We start from the raw sequence: 21,800 nt of genomic DNA, 5'->3' as shown, positions 1-21,800 counted from the left end.
TAGTGCAGTGCTGGAAACCTCAGAATATAAAATACTAGACTATACTGCTTTTTTATTAATATTGTTGAAACTCTGGTTAGCACATATTTGATCATCTAAAACCTCACAGGAGTAAGTGTACTTTCGGCCCTGAGGAGATCTGCCCTGGGACCGAGGGATAGTTTGTTCAGAGACAGATGAGTTTCTCACTTGAGAGTTGTCTCGCATCATTTACTAAGCACCCCTCTCTTATCATTTACTAAGATTGCACACAGCTCATCAAGAATCACTAGTGTAGACAAGAATAGACTTCAGAGTTCTTTGAAAATAAACTCAAGGTTAAAAACTGAATGGAATGAAATCATTCTTGTTGGCTAACAGTTCTCAAGCTCCCTTTTCAGTGACTGGTAAGTTGAGCTTAAGTTGGGCTTTAGTTGGTTTTGGAAGACCAGAAGAAACAGAAAATGTTTTCAGAGTTTACTTTAGTATCACAAAGAAAGCATTTGCTTTCTGGGATATGAATTAACCTAATCTTGAGTTATGAGAAAGACAATTGACTTTAATGTTGTGGTACTCTAAAATAAGACCACATGGTTCCTTTGGGTATTAGCAGCTTCTCTAAATTTTGTACTAAAAATTACTTTAAATTTGTTAAACTTTAATGGCCTGAAGTTTTATTTTCTTTCCTGTTGAAGCCTTATTGCTGCCACATTCCTAACATTTATGTGCCTCCTTGCTATATACATACCCAGGAGATCTTACTGTCATCTACGGCAGTGATGTTCAAATTGCTGGTCCACAACGAGATAAGGAGTTTATGTCAAAATAACAATCAATGTGGTGCTTCCTGTACTGAGAAAGACTTCCTATGAAAAAAATGACAGCTGAACTAAAGTGTACTTAGTGAATTAGCTGTTTTATATTCTGGTGCAAACTATTTTGTCAGGGACCAGTACCATTCTCTGATTAGAAGCGAGTTTGCAGACCACCAGGAGATTCATGGGCCAGCAGTTGGTCAGGAACCACACTTTGAGGAGCGTTGGCCTGGTGGCCACAGAGGATGGATGCTTCATTAATAGGAAATGTCTAGCTCAGTTCAAACAGCTCAGATTCTCCCCAGGGGCAGACGTTTCTTTTATTTTTTATTCTGAGATAATTTGAACTTAATTACACCTAGTGACCCAGTGGTAGTGAAATTCTGTGATCATTAGAAGGAATGACCAACTATAAAATTAAGACTTGAAAAGTATATCGTCTGTATTTGTGCCTTTTTTTATGATTACACTGTAATTGGATGTTACATTTATTATTTCCCTACTTCCAGTGTGGTTTTGCAATGGGGTAATTTATTAGTAATGTGCATATAAAATCTGAATTTTGATTTGAAGGAAGTTTTTGAGATTAAATTGGAAGTTGATTAAATTAAAAACATTATAGAGGCTATGAAATTGTATACCATGTTGATAGTAGTCATGTATTTACCCCAGTGCATTGGGCACTTTAGATGCCTTCATTATACATACATAATAAATGCATATACATGTACTATTAAGAAATATTAAAAGGGCCTAAGTGATCTTATCTGCTATTAGATTGAGAGAAATTAATTCCTAAGCTATTAATTATTTATCGAATGCAACTTTCTCAGTAACCTTCAAGCAAATTTATAAAGCTAGAAAGCATTTTTTGTTCATTCTTATTCATGGTCTTATGAAAAGTATTAAACTAAACTCTTGTAATTTTAGATTTAGTTTATGATAAGTCCTAGGTGCTGAAAACATTTTGTAGAGTATTCTGCAGTTCTGAGGTTAGGTGAGCTTTTTTACCCACTCAACTCTGTATACCTGAATTCATCCTTCAAAATATGAACTTCAAATTCTTTTTGTTTGTGGACCTCATAGTGATTTTTTCCTCCATATTTTAATAGATATATTGTTAAGAAAATGTGATGTTTCAGTATTTAATTACTTGTAAATATTACCTGGTTTACACATTGAGAACCAATCATATGTCTCTACTTAGGCTAAACTTGGTTATTTTCTTCACAGGGTACTGTGGAACACTGCATAATAGGAGTAATAATCCTTTCAGAATTGACTCAGGAAATGAACCTGGTAAGCCTTTCCATCTAATGGTGACATGACGTTTGCAAAGTAATGCTGTTTCTTTGATGTAAAATCCTCTTTGTGTGGCATAAAACTGAATAATCAAGTCTTTTTTTAAATTTGTGTCTTTTATTAATGGGATAATTAAGTTTTGGAACACTTTCATTATTATTGAAAATAACAGCAATAGTATAAAGTACTACAAAGAATAGAGAATTAGACATGGTCCTTGCTCCATGGCAATTGGGGAATTGTCCTTTTGTCCTCTGTGTATAGAGTAATATACTAACCATAAGAAATAAATAATATGCAAAAGAGAAACAAACCTTTATTCACTTACAAATAAAAGAAGCAGTTTCGTGAATTGATTCTCAACAATGGGTACACAGTAGGACTCATGAAAGAACAGGCTACTGTACACTTTGCCACTTGCTGGCATGGATTTTCACCCTGTACAAGAGTTTTCAGAAGCTGCAACTCCCCCCCAACAGTGCCTTTATGAGCTCAGCAGCTGAGCGCATCGTCACCTCCTCCTGTTCACTTTTGTACTTAACATGGTCCTAAACAGAACAAAAGCAGAAAGTTGAGGTCTATGTGGAATAATGTCACAATAAAAGAGAATGTACTGTTGATATTTAAAAACTGTCATCATCTTGAATGGTCTGTGTTCGTGTGTGTGTGTTTACAGAGAAAGAGAGAGTGAGCTTAGCTTGTATACCCAGGAGCACTTGCCAGCCAGCTCCCTTTGGAGTGACAACATAGTTCCTGTGCGTTAAAAAATCACCCAAAATAACTATTTTCTATTTGTGTTCATTCAGGAATTAGAAAATATTTCTAGATTTACTGGAAGGATTTCTGAAATTTAAAGTGATCTCTTAACTTACCGCAGCCATCACCTCCCCAACTCCTCCACTCCAGAGCGTGTAAAGATTTCTCACTTTATGGATGTATGCCAGCGTGTGTGTATGTATCTCTAGGACTAGTAAAATAGCAGCTGGAACAGAGTTAGTGTGTTAGCAGGGATGTTATGACAAGGACTTTGGCTAATCCTATTAGCCTCTATAATATTTCTGAAGAACTGTAGCTTTCCTTTTAAAGCAATATATTTAAAAATAACTTTCGTATTAATATTTTAACTCATGAAAGTGAAGAAAATAGTACAACAATCCCATATACGTCATCTAGCTTACACAACTATCCACTTTTTGCTAATCTTAAAACTAGCATTCTTTTTGCATTTCCTACTTCATAGCATAAGAGGAATATAGACGACCCTGATAGTGAGATTTGCTGTGTTTAGATTGTTACTGAGACAAGACCCTGTAATTTGCAGTTCTAGTAAAAGTGGGATTCAGAGAGCAACTGAGTTGGTTTTTGTAAAATTGACTATCTTAACGTTTACAGAAAAGTTCAGAGTACAACACAAAGAAGTTTTTTTCCCTCAACAATTTAATACTAAGTTGCCCACATGATCCCACAATACTTTAGTGTATTTCCTACATGTAAGGAAGTTCTCCTTCATAACCACAATACAGCTATTAAATCAGAAAGTTAACACTGACATATTCTGTTATCCTCGTACTCCGTTTGAGTTTCATGATTTGTCCCAGAAAGGGACCAGTTTAGAGTTGTGCATCTCATTTATTTGACATGTTTTATTAGTCTCCATTAACTTGGAAAAATTTCTCAATCTTTCTTTGTCTTTTATCACCTTGACACTGTGAAGATTACAGGTCAGTTTTGTAAAATCTCTCTTAATTTGGGTTTGTCTGATGTTTCTTCATTATTGGATTCAGATCATTCGTACTTGTGAGGAATATCAGAGAAGTGATACTGTGGTCTTCTCATTGCCTTCTATCAGGAAGCACATGATTTGATTTGTTACATTACTAATGATGTTCACTTTGATCACTTGATCAAGATTGTCTCTACCAGGCTTTTCCAATTGTAGATTTATTATTTCCCTTTGTAAATAATAAAATTTTTGTGGAGAGGTACTTTAAGACTCTGAAAACACTCCATTCCTCTTCAAACTTTCCATTTATTTGTTTATTTATATCAGTATGGATTCCTGGTCTCCTATTTTATTTAATAGGTTATAATTTGTTACTAACGTTATATTTTGATGTTCAAATTTTCCCAGATTTGGCCAGTAGGAACCCTTTCAAGCTAGCTTCTATGTCCATTTGACATTTACTCACTGTTCTTTGAACGTTTTCTTACTTTCTGGCATAAGATGTTCCAGGCTTATCTTGTATAGAACCAAGGGCCTTTTGAAAAAGTTCCAAGGTCTAAAGTGTAATTTTGGCTTTGTGTGGTGAAGAATCTATGGCTTCTGTGGAGACATTTTACTCAGCCTAATTTTATGGCGTTTACAGTTTCAACCAGCATTTCTTAAGTACTTCCAAACCAGGCAGTGGGGAGATCTACAACGCATGGTGAAAATCAAATATTATAGTTGTCAAATGTGAGCCAGATACATTCATGTAGTGTCAATAACAGGATGTATCTTTTAAGAAGAAGATCTAAACTTGAGGTTTCCTAGAAGTTAAGAGAATTGTATGTTATCCTGCTTTTTTTAGAAGCCAAGTCTATCGTTCCTGGAGTATATTCAATATATAATCATCAAGAAGTAAAAGTATCCTTTGCCTGCATGATAGAGGCACAGGCATGCAGTAGAAAATGGGAGCACAATCCCTCCCAAGTAACCCAAGTAAAATAAGCATGTAGGTCTTGAAGATAACTTTGAAATAAGACCTGGATTTGTATTTTAGCTCTATTGCTTACTACTTTGTACAAACTTCTTAACATCTTTAACTTATGTATCACTGTCTGTAAAGTGAGAATGATACCTTCTTGGGTCACATTGAGATTAGATAAGCGTGGAGCTGGCTTGCTGGTGTGGTGGTAAAGTTTGTGTGCTCTGCTTTGGTGGCTTGGGGTTTGTGGGTTTGGATCCCCAGCGTGGACTTACACACTGCTCATCAAGCCATGCTGTGGTGGTGTCCCACACACAAAATAGAGAAAGATTGGCACAGATGTTAGTTCAGCTACAATCTTCCTCAAGCAGAATTAGAAAGATTGGCAACAGATGTTAGCTCAGGGCCAATCTTCCTCACCAAAAAGAAAAAAAAGAAAGAAAGAAAAAGATAAGCTACTAGCACAAGGCCTAGTATGTAGTAGTGCTCAATGAACCCAGAGTTCTCTCTGTGTTAATGATATGGTGGTATTGAGAGGTTGGTCTAAGATAGTGTGCCTGTAAACTTTAATTTTCTCATGTGAAGAAAGAGGATAACATATATTTCACAGGTTAGTTTTGAGGATTAAGTGAAATAATACGTCAAGAGTACTTCAAAAATTTTGATTATAGTGCTTATGTTCTTGTTTGTATTAATTAAGGAGAATTTTTTTTTATATATTGATGCAAGTATTATAGGAGAGAGAGACTGAAGTTTGATTTGAAAGAAGGGAGGAATGCTGGAAATGCTGTTGTGAATCTTACATATTGGACACAGATTCCAGTAACTACTTTGTTTTTTTTTTTTTTTCGGTTTTGAGCTAACTGCTGCCAATCCTCCTCTTTTTGCTGAGGAAGACTGGCCCTGAGCTAACATCCATGCCCATCTTCCTCTACTTTATACGTGGGACGCCTACCACAGCATGGCTTGCCACTCAGTGCCTGTCTGCACCTGGGATCCGAACCAGCGAACCCCAGGCCACTGAAGCGGAATGTGCACACTTAACCGCTGCGCCACTGGGCTGGCCCAGTAACTACTTTCTGTAATCACTTTGAACTTCTGTTATGTTTCATGTTTCTATAAGTAAACATGGCATTTGAGTCTAAATTATGTGATGGAGCTTAGGGAGTGTCAGATCATCAATTTTGAGGTCCCTGCTTTTTTCAAATCTATAAACATTAGCAAGGAAAATGGCCTATTTTCTTCTTCCAAATAGCAAAAGGAATGCTACAGCCACTGTAGCCCATGGTGTTACTAATCATTTGGGTATCAGACTTCAGCTTTGTTTGCTGTTTCCTATTGATAAATGGAAATATTAGTGGTATTGATAGTATAGTTTTGACCTTATAATTTAGATTAGAGGCTCAAGAACTAGCCTTAGTAAGTTTAGTCTTAAAAATTATTTATCATTAACCAATAAAATATTCAGAGGGGAATATACTATTGCATATGTAATAAATCAGATTTCTGATTATAATTTCTGACTTGCTTTCTTTTTAGAATGAGGCTATATCAACCAACGACATATCTGGTGTATATAGGAATATCACTTTCATATGAGAAGAATTTTTCTGTAACTGATTCAGTTTGGTTCACAAAAGTTAGGATTTGAAGATTATCTTAGAGGTTTCTCATTTTATAGCTGGAGTCTGAGGAACAGGAAAGTTGTTACTTGCCTAATGTGAAATATGGTGCATGGTTCAGGAGTTGATAGTCTTAGTATCTATCTATTATTTTATAATCTGTGTCTATATTGCCTCTGAAAGTTCTATGATCAATTATGGTTTTTAATTTTGAGATCATTATGGTCTGTAGAAAGAGCACTGAATTGGAACAGTCCAGAAACTTAGGTTCTAACCATGGCTTTGCCGTTAACTCTTTAAGTAACCCTTAAGCAAGGCTCATATCCCAGTAGAGTTTTAAAAGCTCTTTTAGCTCTATACTTTATGATTCTTTAATCATTATTTCAATTCCTTTTCTTACCTGGTAAATTTTTGCTTTGTTATTTGGTATGTCTGGTTAAATAAATTCATCTTGATCTTTTTAGGTTGATTATTCTAGACCTTCAGCAAAACACAGGAAGATAGCTACCTCATTTCGTGACACTTCTCTCAAAGATATTTTAGTGCTAGCATGCTCTCTTCTAAAAGAGGTAAGTTATTTAATAATTCAGTATCCTAGTTAGAATATTTAGGACATTTTAAGTTTCAGAAGAATTTCAAATGAATCCCCACCACTCCCATTCTGCCTTTTGAATAGTTATTGTGGACTGTCTTAATTTAAGTACAGTAGATTTGCACACATCTGTAGGAGTTTCCAAAAAATTCACTTTTACTTACTAGGGATATAATAAAATCCAAAGGGAATTTGGTAACTTGCTTTAGGTAGTAGTTTCATCGTCTTCCTACGGTAGATTATTTGTTGCTGAAGCTAGTTGAGATTTAGTTTCTTTATTGCCCTGCCCATATTTTAATGGGATGGGGATGAACAACAAAATGACTAAGTTTTCCTAATTCATCAACTATCCATGTCTATTCATAGTTGAGCTAAGATAGTTGATTTTAATAATATCTTTGGGAAATAACATTTCCCCATTTGCTACTTAGTGCCCTATTGAACATTAGGGATAGTACAGTTTATAATTATATTGTGTTCTTTTGCAATACAGGACTCCATAATGCTGCTTAAGCTTTTAATTGGTGTAGTATAGCATTTCCCAAAGTGTGTTCTACTAATCACTGGTAGAAACTTATTTCAGTTCTGTGTTATAGTAACATGATAACTACGACACTAGGACAGACTGAAAGACCTTCTATTATTTTAAAATTTTTCTTTTAGTATGGAAAATTTTAATGTATACAAAAGAAGATGGAATAGTATAATGAACTTACTTGGACCCATCAACCAGTTAGGCAGTAACAACTCATGACGAGTCTTGTTTCATCTTTACCCTTACCTAACCACTTTCTTTTTGTGTTATTCTTTAAGCAGAATCTTAAACTTCATATCATTTTCTTCACAAATATTTCACAGTGTATCTCTAGGAGATATAATCTGTTCTGGTTGTCAGAATGGACATTTTGGGAGGTCAGGATTGTTCTCCAGAAGCTTGTGAGTGTCCTCCCACATTTAAACAGCTTTGGGAACCTTTGTTAACTAAATATGGATAATTTATGCATGAAGTTCCCCCACTTTTTCTTAAAGAATATTATATTTTTAGCTTGTTCCAAGCAACCTTTGAACTAAATGAATCCCATGAATTTGTGCATTTGTGTTGTGTAAAGTATTTATCCTAAAGTTACTCTTACAACTTTTGAAGGTGACCTACGATTTGCAGTTAAGTATGAAACTTTTTATTCCCATTTTACAAAATTAAATTTGAAAATAGTCTGTTGTAGATTTTTGTTGATAGTGATTTTATAACTTTTTCTAATATATGCATCATAACTTTGCAAACTTTTTTTTTTCTAATTTTAACTTGGCATTGAAGAATTATTTAAATTATTGAAGTAAAAAATTTTCTTATTGACATATTTTATAATGTTTTATTTGACTTTGAACTTTTTTCAGATGTTGGCCAAACCTTTAAATCTTCAGGATCAAGATCAACAAAATCTAGTAATGCAGGTCTTGAAACTTGTTCTCAACTGCCTTAACTTTGACTTCATTGGCAGTTCAGCAGATGAATCTGCAGATGATCTTTGTACAGTGCAGATTCCAACAACCTGGAGAACAAGTAAGAAAAAAGTTTAGTGTGAATCATGGTTAGCATAAAGGACATAGAATTAAGCAATATAATTGTTTCATGTGCAGTTATCTCTCTTTTTTGCTAGGCAATCAAAAAGTTCAAATGGATTTGTAACCCATAGTAGCTGCTGCTACCCAATATTGAAATCTGTTTTCCTCAGTTCATATCAAAGTAACTTCAGTATTTTGATTTTGGGAAAAAGAAAAGACAGCTTTACTTTAGGAGGAAAACAGGTTTGTGAGGGAAAATGAAGAGTTCTGGTTTTAAACTTTCAGATAAACAGAGACGAGAGGATGCAAAGTTATAAAGAGAATGAAATAGAGTAATTGATTCAGCAGAGCAGAATGGCAACTTAATTTCCTATAGAAAGGAATACCAAGAAAAAGCAAGCTGATTTGCTCTCACACGTCCCAGGAAGATGATGGCAGTAGGGTATTCCTGAAGTCAAGGGTGGGGAATGGAGCTGAAAGGGCCTAGTAAAAAGCCCATATTCTGCACAGATTCCCCAGGATCTTTTCTACCACCTTTGCAGCGTGGTGACTGCCTTTTCTCCTTTCTTCCTGTGTGCACTTCCATTTCACTTCCTAAAACCAGAGCTTTTTTCCTTGAGAAATTAATCTGGAGAGGTTTCACATTCAGGGATGTCAGATATAGTAGAGAAACACCATAATTTTGTGAAAACTTCTAATATGGAAGTCAGAGACTAAAACAAACAATTAAAAGAGACTTAGTATCTTGACTGTGGTAATGAATACATCAACCAACACATGTAATAAAAATTGCACAGACTAAGTACACACACACACGAGTACATGTAAAACTCAGACATCTAAATAAGATTGGTGGATTGTATCAATGTGGTTTCCTGATTGTGATATTGTTCTGTAGTTTTGCAAGAACTTACCATTAGGGGAAAACTGAGTAAAGGATACGTGGAGTCTCCCTGTATTATTTCTTGCAACTGCTTATGAATCTGTAAATACCTCAAAAAGTTTTTAAAAAAGGGAAGCGTTACGGGGCCAGTCTGGTGGTGTAGTGGTTAAGTTTGTGCACTCCACTTTGGTGGCCTGGGGTTCACAGGTTCGGATCCTGGGCATGGACCTAGCACTGATTTGTTGGGCCACTCTGGTGGCATCCCACATAAAATGGAGGAAGATTGACACAGGTGTTAGCTCAGTGACAATCTTCTTCAAGCAAAAAGAGGAAGATTGGCAAGAGATGTTGATTCAGGGCCAATCTTCCTCACCTCCCTTCCCCCAAAAATGGGGACGAGTTGGTAGAAACAGAGACAAAGTGAAAAGTAGAAGCTTCACAAAGATATAATTAATATGGCCAGAGAAATAAGAAAAGGTAATACATCCCTGAAACAAGAATAGGATATTGTTTTAAAAAGGAAAGTTCAGACAGTGTTCCAAATAGAAAAGACAGTTGCCAAAATAAAACATTCAAGAAAAGAGTTGGAAGATAAGGAAATATCCCAGAAAGTAGAACAAAAAAGCAGGGAGAGATTTGATAGGAGAAAAAAACAGAAGAATGTTAGAGCATGAAACTAGGAAGTCTGACATCTGACTATTAGTGGGTGGATTTGAGAAAGAGGACAGAAAAAACAGACATATGTAAACAAATAATACCGAAAAAGTTCTCAGCGCTGAGACATAAATTTTCATATTGAAAGGTCCCATCACGCACCCAGCATAATAAATGAAAAAAAAATATACACTTAGCTTCATAATCATGACATTTCAGAATGGCAAGGATAAACAGAAGATCCTAAAATCTACCAGAAAGAAAAAGTAAGTCATCTGCAAAAGATTGGGATCAAGAATGGTATTAGGCTTCTCAACAGCAGCACTGGAAGCTAGAAGACAATGAAGTGTTATCTTTAGATTTCTGAGGGAAAGTTATTTTCAAACTAGACTGAAATTATCAAGTATAAGAGAGAATTAAGATGTTTTCAGACGTGCAAATCTTCCTGAAATTTATCCCTTATGTGCTTGTTCTCAGGAAGCTACTTGATAGGCAAGCCAAGAAAATGTGGAAGATACAGGGTTTGGAAAAATGGAGCTTCAACACAAGATGACGATGAATGGATATAAAAGGGAGATAATTATATAACAAATTTAGGAACAACCAGTCCAAGTTGAAGGCTCTGGGAGGTGTAGGGGTAGGAAAATGGAGGTGATAGGTTATTTGATGCTATTGATCATGTGAAAAATGGCGTGAAGAACATTTTACAAATCCATCAGAGCATTTGAAAAGAATTATTGACAGATACATATACAACTATGCACAGAAAAGATGCTATGATGAAATCCAGAGAGTATTAGAAATGTGATATAATTATAGTGTGCTCCTTGGCTCAGCTGTTAACATTATTTACATAGTCATAATAAGTGTAAACACTTAGAGTTGATTTAATCCCAAATTGTTACAGTAGTGGGTGGATTTTTGAGAGAAGACGGATGGTTGAGTGAATGGCGGGGTGCGTGATTAGACAGCTAAAACCTCACATACTGTAACGGGAATTCATTTGATGTCTTAAAGTAAAACAATCAAAGAAAGAAATAGTAATATAGCATGTTATTTGGAAGCTTGTATGTAAATACAGCTAGGGGTTGAAAGGTAGTTGGAAATGGGTAGGGTACAGCTGTTTTTTATTATACACTTTTCAGTACTGTTTACTTTTTGGTACTATTTGGATTTTTTAACATTTACATTACTTTAATACAAATGAAAATAGTAGGAAGATTCTCCCCCTAAGAACTATAGATACTACATAGAAATAAGGACCATCGTAGCTAATTAATCTCTATCTCTGTATTGTTTCACCTTTCAAAGGAAAATAGCTAGGAATTAAAGAAGAATTAAGCCTAATTGGAAAGAGTGGCCACATGCAGAGGTCTTGGAGTTCTTGGTTTGTGTGATAATGTGTTACTAACATGTTAAGATCACTGAATTGAAAGTAATGGTATTAGAAAATATTTTTTTTTCCAGTTTTCCTGGAACCAGAAACGTTGGATCTTTTCTTCAATTTGTATCATTCACTTCCACCACTACTATCTCAGTTAGTAAGTAAAAATCATTCATTATTTCATTAAAATGTATCTGTGATCTTTATCTAAGGGTGATAGATATTTACTTTAAAAAATTTTATGTTCTTGATTGGATTTACCTCTCACAAGAAATTCTTCCATCTTCTGGGATTTATATTGCTTAAGCTATTTGTCAGATTCTGTTTATAGTTGTGTATTCCATTTCACGGATGAGCCCAGAACCAGTAACTTGGTTTAGCTCCTGCCCAGAGCACAGATCAACCTCTAAGTATATATTCCTCCCTACTTAGTCCCCATCCCTTCTTCTGGGCCTCAGCCAAGTAGTTGTAGTCCAGCTTACCTGTACCTTCCCTTCTCTTACCCTCTCTCACTCTTTACCAGCCCTGCTTGGCTTCATGTTTTGGGCTTGCCAGGCAGCCCGCATCAGATATCTCTGAATGAGAAGGACAGGGGATCTGCTCACTTGATTTTGTGCTCATCGCTCTAGTTATTCATTTGTTTTTTGAATCAAATTCTATTGTGTGCTTTAAAAATTCTTGAAAATCTTTGGTTATATAGAACTTGAGACTACAGACCCCATCTTTGTGAAATCTAAAACAGAGACCAGGCAAGATTGGAAAAAAAAAGTCAGTTTAATATCTAAGCTTGTAGAAGTAAAGTTGGGGAATTCTAATAGTTCCATTTCCTAAAAAAAGATGTTCCAGATTTAAAGTACGTATCAGTGGTATGTTTGTTTAGATATGTTACTGCCTAGAAGGGAAGAATAGATTCACATACTCCTTTTTTTTTTAAGAAACATGTTGTCTGCTCTTGAATCTACGGTTTTAAAGTGATAGTTTTTAAACTGGAGTTCACAGGACACTCATGTTTCCAGGTGGTGCGCCACAGAGCTTCAGCCTTCTGTCTTTTAACCAGAATAGTCTTGTTTTCAGTTGTTTAAAAATCACAGTTTCATGTACAATTATGTTTTGAGATAAAACAAGCTACCAGTACTTAAAAAATCAAGTGGAAAACAATTGCTTTAAGAGAAAGTAACTAACATTTATTGTGCATGCCCTATTATCTGGTGCTTATCTCACTTCATCCTCAAAGTGGCCCTGCTTACTATTTAGACAAGGAGACAGACCCAGACTTGCTTAAGTGTCTTTCTCCAGGGCGGCAAACTAAATATTGGAGCTGAGATTCAAATCCAGGTGTTTTTGGCCCCAAAACCCTGCATATTTTTTAAAAAACTAGTGATTCCCAAACCTTCTACACATCAGAATTGCCTAAGGAGTTTCTTTTGTTTTTGACTTTTTGTTTTTGTTTTTTTTAACGACTGTGGCAAACCTGGAGAACATCAAAAAGGCCATCCTCTGATTTTTGTCCCTATTCTCACCCTTGCCAAGAGAGCTAGACATTTTGTGTGAAATCTCCTAATTGAAATATTTAACTGTTGACATCTAATTCTAATTTTTTTAAAAAAATGGATAAGCGAACATATGTGGACAAAAACAAAACATATGTGGACCAGTTTGGCCTGAAAGTTGCCAATTTTGGGCCTCTCACTTAATCATCAAACACACTTCAATGGGTATCAGTAGTAGAATTAAGAACCTGAGGAGTGAAATTATCTGGTAGAGTATTAACTTTAGAAAGATAAGCACACCACAGATAGTCTGTAGGAGTTTTTATAGAATATCTAACTCTTCCAGCAGCATTTTCCAAATCATTTCTCAAGATATTAATGAATGGCATGGGTAAGATGTTCTCTCACCAAATAAATTTGGGACATGTGGGATTAAGTAAAATTACAGGATTTTTTTTTCCCACTTGCAGGATACCACAGTGCGTAATGTATGTGGTATTTCCCAAACATAGTCTACCACAAAACCATATTTTCTTTTTGTAGACCCTGGTTCATTGGTTCACAAACAGAACTGGGCATTGGAAGCAATTGAGAGCCTTTTGAGTATATCCACGTTCAGGCTCCGCTCTGGCATATTTAATATATGAAAAAATATTAGAGGAGAATACACACAAATAGGAATTTTAGTGGTGGGCTTGAAGGGTTGTGGGTGATGTTGGTGATTGATGATGTTTAGCTTTCATTATTTTTGTATTCTACAATGCTTTTTTATTATTAGAATTAAAAAATATGTTTTATGTAAAGAAAATGTTCTTTTCAAGTGGTCATAACGACTTTTAAAATTGAAATGAATTTTGTTGTTCCTATTTTTAGGCACTTTCATGTTTAGTTCAATTTGCTTCTACAAGAAGGTCCTTATTTAGCAGTCCTGAACGTGCCAAGTACCTTGGTAATTTAATTAAGGGAGTAAAAAGGATACTTGAAAACCCTCAGGTATTTATGAAATGATTTAATTAATACTTCACATATGGAAATACAGTTTTTCTGCTGAAAGGTGCAAAATAAACTGATGACTTTACTGTAGTTCTGGAAGAAAATATGAAGTATCATATTCATCTTCTTTAGATCTCATGTGTAGTAGAAATAGGTAGTTTTTGAAAATGGATGTTTTCCTAACAGGCTTCTGTGCTCTTCCTGTTTTATTTTTTCCACTCTCTGAAGTGAATACGCATAGAGGTTCTATATCTTATTGTGCTGCTGCCTTTTACCATTGTGCCGCATCTCTTTGCTTCCTCTTCTGCAATTACTTAGTGATTAATTTAGAGTTATATCTCCTGAACCAGAAGACTTAGTATAAACCTGAGTGTTGATATTGGAGTAAGTGGCTTTAAATTATGGAATAATGTCTTTTTGCCCTCTTGTGGACAAACAAGACTTTGTAGATTTTAATATCTACTCTCTACATTAGCTGCGAAGCTTCAGTGGTAGTATTCATTTCAGAGAACTGCGAAGCCATTATTAATTAGTAATTTCAGGGGCCTAAGTAAAATTTTTTGTTTCACTTTTTATTTTGTTTTTAGTTTTAAAAATCTCTAATCAGGGCACAGATTTTAAAAGGTTAAATGATGATTTAAGGAGGTTTATCTGAGTCTCTTGGTTATCAGTCACTTTTGAGGGGGTGTATAATATCTGTACATGAAGAAAATGTGCTTATTCTGTGACGGTCAGTTGTTTTTGCAGGTTATTCTCAGGAGTATTTTATGTGTTGTGCATTTAGTTTATCTTTTCAACGTTAGTGTAACTGAAATTTGTGTGTTTTGCTCCTAAATGGGATTTTACCAATATGTTTTGAAATTTTTAGTCATTTAGCTCACTATCATTAATCAGCATGTGGAAGATATACTAATATGAGATAATTCTCTCAATTGATTTTCCAACATCCTCATGTTGATGTTTCATGACTGTAAAAGTTAGTTTGAATATTATATTATTTTAGAATTACAAATGTGTGTTAAACACCTATAAGTACAAAATATCTGTTTGTAATTTGTCCTTAATAACTAGACACTTTTATATTCTCTCATGGAGCTCTTATGTGTGAAATTTCTTAGAAACTCTTTCAGTGTTAAACAAATACTTTTTGAATTGTTTCATGCCAGCTACAGTGCAAAAAGCTCAAACTATAAAGATAATAACACATGTACCCTGTCTTCCAGGAGCTCACAGACAACAGGAGCACCTTTCTTGATCTTCCCTTTTAACCTTCCTCCTCCCCAAAAGTTACCTCTGTATCTTGTAGTACTTCTGTTAAACTTTCTGCCCTAAATTGCAGTAATTTATTTGAATGACTCTCCACTTACTGACAGGGAGTTGCTTGAGGGCACAGTGCCTGTAGGTATTCAATAAATATTTGTTGAATTAAAAGAAATTTCTGTTATTTGTGTGTGCACATATACCATTTAACTTAACTCCGCTTGGTATTGCTCTTTTCTAGAGTTTCCAGAGCTCATTCTTATTTTTCAGATCTGCTGTTGACTTCTGTTTAAGCCACAAACACACACAAACACACACACACGCGCGCGCTCACACCCCCTCATATTCATGCAGGTTTTTTTGTGTAATATAATGGGTTTCCAAACATAATTTAGTCGTCATGGTGCAAAGCTTCCTGCAAAGCTTCTATTTTGGATTCCTCATTATTAGTCATTGATGACAATGTTCATTCCAGTAGGAATCATTTGTTTTCTTTCATTGATATCTACCCAGTTAACACAAAGTACCATAAGTACCTGCGACAACTGGGAGACTTCATAAAATAGTTTTAGAATTTAATTGATCGTATAATAGCTCGTTAGCTTGGTTTGTTTCTAAGTATTTTTTAAAAGTCTTTCTTTTTGTCTCATAATTTAGGGTTTGTCTGATCCAGGTAATTACCATGAATTTTGTCGATTTTTGGCTCGTTTAAAGACAAATTATCAGCTGGGAGAATTAGTTATGGTGAAGGAGTATCCTGAAGTTATCAGATTGATTGCTAATTTTACCATTACTAGCCTTCAGGTAAATAAAAAAATATACAATTGATATTAAACTGTAGATAGTTTTAAAATAATTTCTTGGTAAAATTTGGTGGGGATTTTTTTTAACATCTGAGAGTACTTTGCTAAAAATGTTCATTGCAAGGTTTTAGGTAAAAAAGTTTGTTATAACATTTATAATAATAAATTTAGAGGCCATCTGAATATCTAATAATTGAAGAATGAATTGATAATTATAGTAAAATGTATGTGAAGAAATAAAAAAGTATTTACAGATTGTTTTTTGGAGAAATTCTTTTTATAAGTTTAAGGGAGTTTTAAAACTGTAATTTCTACATGATATCAACTCTGAAAAAATATTCATGCAAAGATTAGAAGGAAGTACACTAAAATTTTAACAGCGATTATTCTTGGGTGGTAGAATAATAAGGGATTGTTGGTTTCTTCTTAGACTGTTTTGCATTTACAAATTGTGCTATGTTAAATGTTCACTGGTTATATAATCAGAACAAAAGTTAATTTTAAAATCTATGTTTAGTAATTTTACCTCTGTAATTCTTATTCTAGGAAGAAATAGTCATTTTTAATAACATTTTCTTTATTTCTTTGTAGCATTGGGAATTTGCTCCCAACAGTGTTCATTACTTATTAACTCTGTGGCAAAGGATGGTAGCATCAGTTCCTTTTGTGAAATCAACTGAACCCCACTTGTTAGACACTTATGCACCAGAAATCACGAAGGCCTTTATCACTTCTCGGTTGGAATCTGTTGCCATAGTTGTGAGGTATTGAAAACTAAATTTTTCTATTGTATATTCATCTTTTGCATCTTGCAGTTTTTAAAAATCGAGATGTAGTTCACATACTGTAAAATTCACCCTTTTTAGTATACAGTTCTGAGTTCTGACAAGTGCATACAGTTGTGTAACTACCATCGTAATCAAGATACAGATAGTTCCATCACCCCAAAAAAGTTTTTTTAGGTCCTTTTGTAGTCAGCCCTTTCCCTAGCCTGTGGCAATTACTGATCTGTTTGTTTGCCTGTAGTTTTTGCCTTTTCCAGAATGCTTTGTAAATGAAATCATGGAGTATGTAGTTTTTTAATCTGGCTTCTTTCTCTCAGCTTAATACATTTGAGATTCTGCCACGTTGCGTCTGTAGTTCTTTCCTTTTTATTGTTGAATAGTATTCCACTTTGTAGAGGTATCACAGTTTGTTTATCCTTTCACATTTGGATTGGACATTTGAGTTGTTTCCATTTTTGTGAATTAGGAATAAAACAGCTATAAACGTTTCTGTACAAATTTTTGTATCAACATAAGTTTTTATTTCTCTTGCGTAAATACTTAGATGTGAGATTCCTGCGTTGCATGATAAGTGTATGTTCTACCTTATAAGAAACTGCCAAACTATTTTCCGAAGGAGCTGTGTCATTTTGCGTTCTCACCATCAACTGATGAAAGATCCGGTTGCTCTGCATCTTCACCAGCACTTGATACTGTCAGTTTTTTAAAATTTTAGTTATTCTAATAGGTGCATTATGGGTATTTCATTATTTTAAATTTGCATTCCTTTAATGTCTGATAATGTTGGACATCTTTTCATGTGCTTCTTTGCTATTTGTATGTATTCTCTGGCAAAATGCCTGTCAAATCTGTTGCGGTTTTTTTATTGGGCTGTTTATTTTGTTATTGAGATTTGAGAGGTCTGTATTTTCTGATTACAAGTCTTTTATCATACATGTTTTGCAGATATTTTCTTCCAGTTCATAGCTTTCCCTTTCATTTCCTTAACAGAGTCTTTCAATAAGCAGTTTTAAAATTTGATGAAGTTCAATTTATCCTTTATTTTTTCTTCTAGAAGTTTTATAGTTTTGGAATTTATGTTTAGGTCTATGATTCATTTTGAGTTAATTTTTGTATATGATATGAGGTAAGGCTTGAGATTCTTTTTTTTTTTTTTTGCATATGGGTGACCAATTATCCCAACACAACGTTTGTGGAAAAGACTATTCTCTTTTGATTGAATTGCCTTTACACTGTTTTCAAAAATTGATTAGCACATACATCTGATTCTATTTCTGGACCCTATTCTCATTAATCTATTTATTTCTCCTTCTGCCAATACCCTGTCTTGAGTACTGTAGCCTTATAATAAGCTTTGAAATCAGGTAGTGTGAGTCATCTACCTTGGTTTTCCCCTTTCAGAATTGTCTAGGCTCTTTTACTTCTTTTGCTTTTCCATATGAATTTTAGAATCATCTTGTTAGTATCTACAAAGAAATTCCTTTTAGGATTTTGACTGAGATTGCATTGAATTTGTAGATTCATTTGGAGGAAGAATCGACATCTCAGCATTATCAAGTCTTTCAGGCAATCAGCATGTTTATCTTTTAATTTATTTAGCTCTTCTGTGATTTCTTTCATCAGTGTTTTATAGTATTGAGTCTTCAGATCTCACATATGTTTAATTAGATTTAATTAATATTTTATGTTTCTGGTGCCTTTGGAAGATGCGGTTTTTTGAATTTCAACTTCCAGTTGTTCATTACTAATGCATAGTAATACTGTGAATTTTGTATATTGACCCTTTTCTAGGACCTTGGTAAACTTACCTGTTAGTACTAGTAGTCTTTTGTATTTTTTATTTATGTAATTATGTTGTCTTCAAATATAGACCTTTTATTTCTTATCTTCCTATCTCTTTGTCTTTTATTTATTTATGCTTGGTGAAATTTTTATTTGACATATATAAAGTTTATTTGTGGTGAATAAAAGTACATCACATTCTAATGTTGGCTACGAACTTGTTCTTGTATATTTGCAGAGATAATTTAGATGATCCACTGGATGATCCAGCTACTGTGTTTCAGCAGTTGGAGCAGTTGTGCACTGTCAGCAGATGTGAATATGAAACGACATGCACTCTGCTTGTACAGTTGTTTGACCAAAATGCACAGAATTATCAAAAGCTTCTGCATTCAGCTTCTGGGATGACTGTGGACATGGCAATTCAGGAAGGTCAGTAAGTTTTATGTGACTATTATAGGGTATTATGTTGAATTTTAAGTAGCTTCATTAATCACTTTATTCAATAATTTTACTGCAAATTATTTTTATATATTTCCCCCAATTCCTGGTCTCCTAATAAACCATTAATTTTATTAACCTTCTGGTTATTTTGGTGATTTGATAGTTAATTTTCAGTTCTCCTTTATAAGATTATAGGAAATATTTTTCTCTGGAATCAGTTTTAAAAAAAGCTGATAATGATCTTTGAGTAGAGTTTATTAAATTATAGCTATCTTTTAACGAATCATGTTTCTTTTTTTGCTGTAGCTGACTGCAAATTCAGCACCCAATTTAGCAAGTAAAAAATTACATAAGACCTCATCATAGTTTTGCATTTGTGTATTAGCCTTCACCATGGCTTTATTTTATTATATTTTAATTCCTCAGTTTTCTCATTGTTTTTCTTTAATCCTTTATTGAAGGAGGATCTGTTTATTTCTGTATGTCCCTTACAGTCCTTTCAAGGAACATAGCAGGGAATGAAAATAAGTAAATATGTTTTTCATATTTTTTTAATGAGATAAATTATGAGAGTGGAACTGGTTTTATACATTTCTAATAGGAGGCTTTGATTATAGTTCCAGCATGTTTTTTTTTCTTTCATATTTGTTTCTTTTATCTTGTTTTAGAAAGTGAGTGGTAAAGAATGATAGTCAAGCTTACTTTCAGTGATTTCCCATCTAAACTCTTTTTAAAAAAATTCTTTAAAAGATTATCCTTTACGTTTATATGACTTCATCTTAAAATACCTTTTATTAATTACCTATCTGTATTTTGTTTTTGTTTTAAGTCACACAATGTATGTTATTAAGATCTCATTATTTATAAGTTAAATTGGGGAGAACTAACTTTTTTCAGCATTTACTATTTTCATGATTGAGTTCTTTTAGTAGAGTTTTGAAAATTATTAAATATCAAATACATACAAAAGGATATTTATATATATTAAGACATGATGACTAGCAGTAACAAACACCATCACATAGCTTAAAAAATAGGCCAATACCAGTATCCTTGCTGCTCCCTTTGTTCCCCTGTCCAAATCTATCCTCCTTCGTACTAGTAGAAAAAACTTGCAATCTTGAATTTTGTGTTTATCATCTGATGCCTTTCCTTCATAGTTTTACTGCACGTATGTGTATTCTGAAAATAACGCATGGTTTTGCATATTTCTGAACTTTATACAAATGGAATTAAACTGTGTTTATTCTTCTACAACTTGCTTTATTGTTATTTCTCAGTATTGCATATATGAGAGTTCATATTGATGCTGTAGCTATAGTTCCTTCATTTGCACTGCCACTATTCTGTGGTGGTTTGAATTTAGCACAATTTATTTATGCATTTTTCTTGTCAATAGTGTTTGTATTTTTTCTATTTTTTGCTAATACAATGAGTGCTGCTGTAAAGATTGTTAATGTGTATCCATTGCATAGTCAGCTTCAGTAGCATTATCTACTGTTTAACCAGTTTACAAAGTGATTGTACTGCTGTACATCCTGCCCACCCTGATCTAGATCCTCACCAGCAGCTCGTAGTGTTAGACAAATTGTGGCCAGATTCATTGAAGTAATAATATCTCATAAGTATTTTACTTTTCACTCTCATGATTATTAATGAAGGTTAGCATTATTTTATGTTTACTGACTGTCAGTTGTGTCATCATCAGTGATATCCAATATGTTTATGACTTTTCTTTATATCTCCCTCACCATTTTGATTTTTAGTCTTTCTCCTACTGATTGAGCTCTTTCTGTATTTTTGACACTAATCCTTTAGTTATTTGAACTGTAAATATTGTCCCCAAGTTTGTGACTTGTCTTTGCTTATCACTTTAATGTGTCTGTTCTCTTAGTTATTTTTATATCAAAATTTATTTTAATTAAGTCACCTAATCTTTTTGAAGAGGTAATATATTAACATTGTCCAGAAAAAAGAAATTAAAATGTGTTCTGTTCCAGTCTTATCTAATGAGTAATGATTCTTACTACTTTTGTATTTCTTTCCAAAGTTTCTGTATGCATATACGAACAATTATGAATATATAAACTCTCATCTTGCCTTATTTACATAGAATGTGGCATACCACACTGACTGTTCTACTCCTTGCTTTTTTTCATTTAACAATGTGTTTTACAGCTATTTTCAAATTAGCATCTAAAGAACGCTTATTTTTATAGATGCATAATATTTTATTTTTTGAATGTATCATAATTTATTTAACCATTTGCTCCACTGTTAATAGTCATTTGAGTTGTTTGCCATCTTCTGCTCTTAACCTAATGCTATACAGATGAACCTTGTACATATGTTATTTTACATGTGCGCAAGTATATCTATAAGATTAATTTCCAGATGTGGCGTTACTGTTTGGTGGAAAGGTTAATGTATTTATAGTTTTTATAAATATTGCCAAATTACTCTCTGTAAGGACTATACCAATTTACTTGTCCACCAGCAATCTATGAGAGTGTTTCCATGTTGACTTCATAGGACAGTATTACCAAGCTTTTGAATTCTTAGTAATCCTATAGATGAGAAATGATTTCTCAGTATAATTTAACATTCTCATATCAGTGAGGTTAAGCATGGTTTAAATTTATTTAAGAGCTATTCGGTCTTCTTTTTCTGTAAATGAACTATTCATTTTCTTTGCTCATTTTTTAATTGGGCTTTCGCTCCTTTCTTTTCTCATTGATTTTTATGAGCTCTTTATGTATTAG

General features: G+C 33.8%; 1 protein-coding gene across 9 annotated transcripts in view; it reads left to right on the top strand.

Moving 5' to 3' along the window:
- RANBP17 (RAN binding protein 17) overlaps nt 1-21,800 on the top strand; it is a 335,940-nt gene that overhangs the window by 42,117 nt on the left and 272,023 nt on the right. For all 9 annotated transcript variants that reach the window (XR_011505729.1, XR_011505728.1, XR_011505727.1 and 6 more), the window contains 8 exons: nt 2,028-2,093; nt 6,870-6,974; nt 8,393-8,558; nt 11,565-11,638; nt 13,845-13,964; nt 15,882-16,028; nt 16,619-16,791; nt 18,833-19,026. Coding sequence is in view for 6 of the 9 variants with exons in the window: in XM_044777678.2 (XP_044633613.1) it covers nt 2,028-2,093; nt 6,870-6,974; nt 8,393-8,558; nt 11,565-11,638; nt 13,845-13,964; nt 15,882-16,028; nt 16,619-16,791; nt 18,833-19,026 (1,045 nt within the window). In the remaining 3 variants the exon portion in view is untranslated. The remainder of the gene's footprint in view (nt 1-2,027; nt 2,094-6,869; nt 6,975-8,392; nt 8,559-11,564; nt 11,639-13,844; nt 13,965-15,881; nt 16,029-16,618; nt 16,792-18,832; nt 19,027-21,800) is intronic.

The sequence above is a fragment of the Equus asinus genome, chromosome 9, assembly GCF_041296235.1.
Source record: "Equus asinus isolate D_3611 breed Donkey chromosome 9, EquAss-T2T_v2, whole genome shotgun sequence".
Taxonomy (NCBI): domain Eukaryota; kingdom Metazoa; phylum Chordata; class Mammalia; order Perissodactyla; family Equidae; genus Equus; species Equus asinus.
Note: the sequence above shows the minus strand (reverse complement) of the source record. Positions and strands in the feature narration are given on the sequence as shown.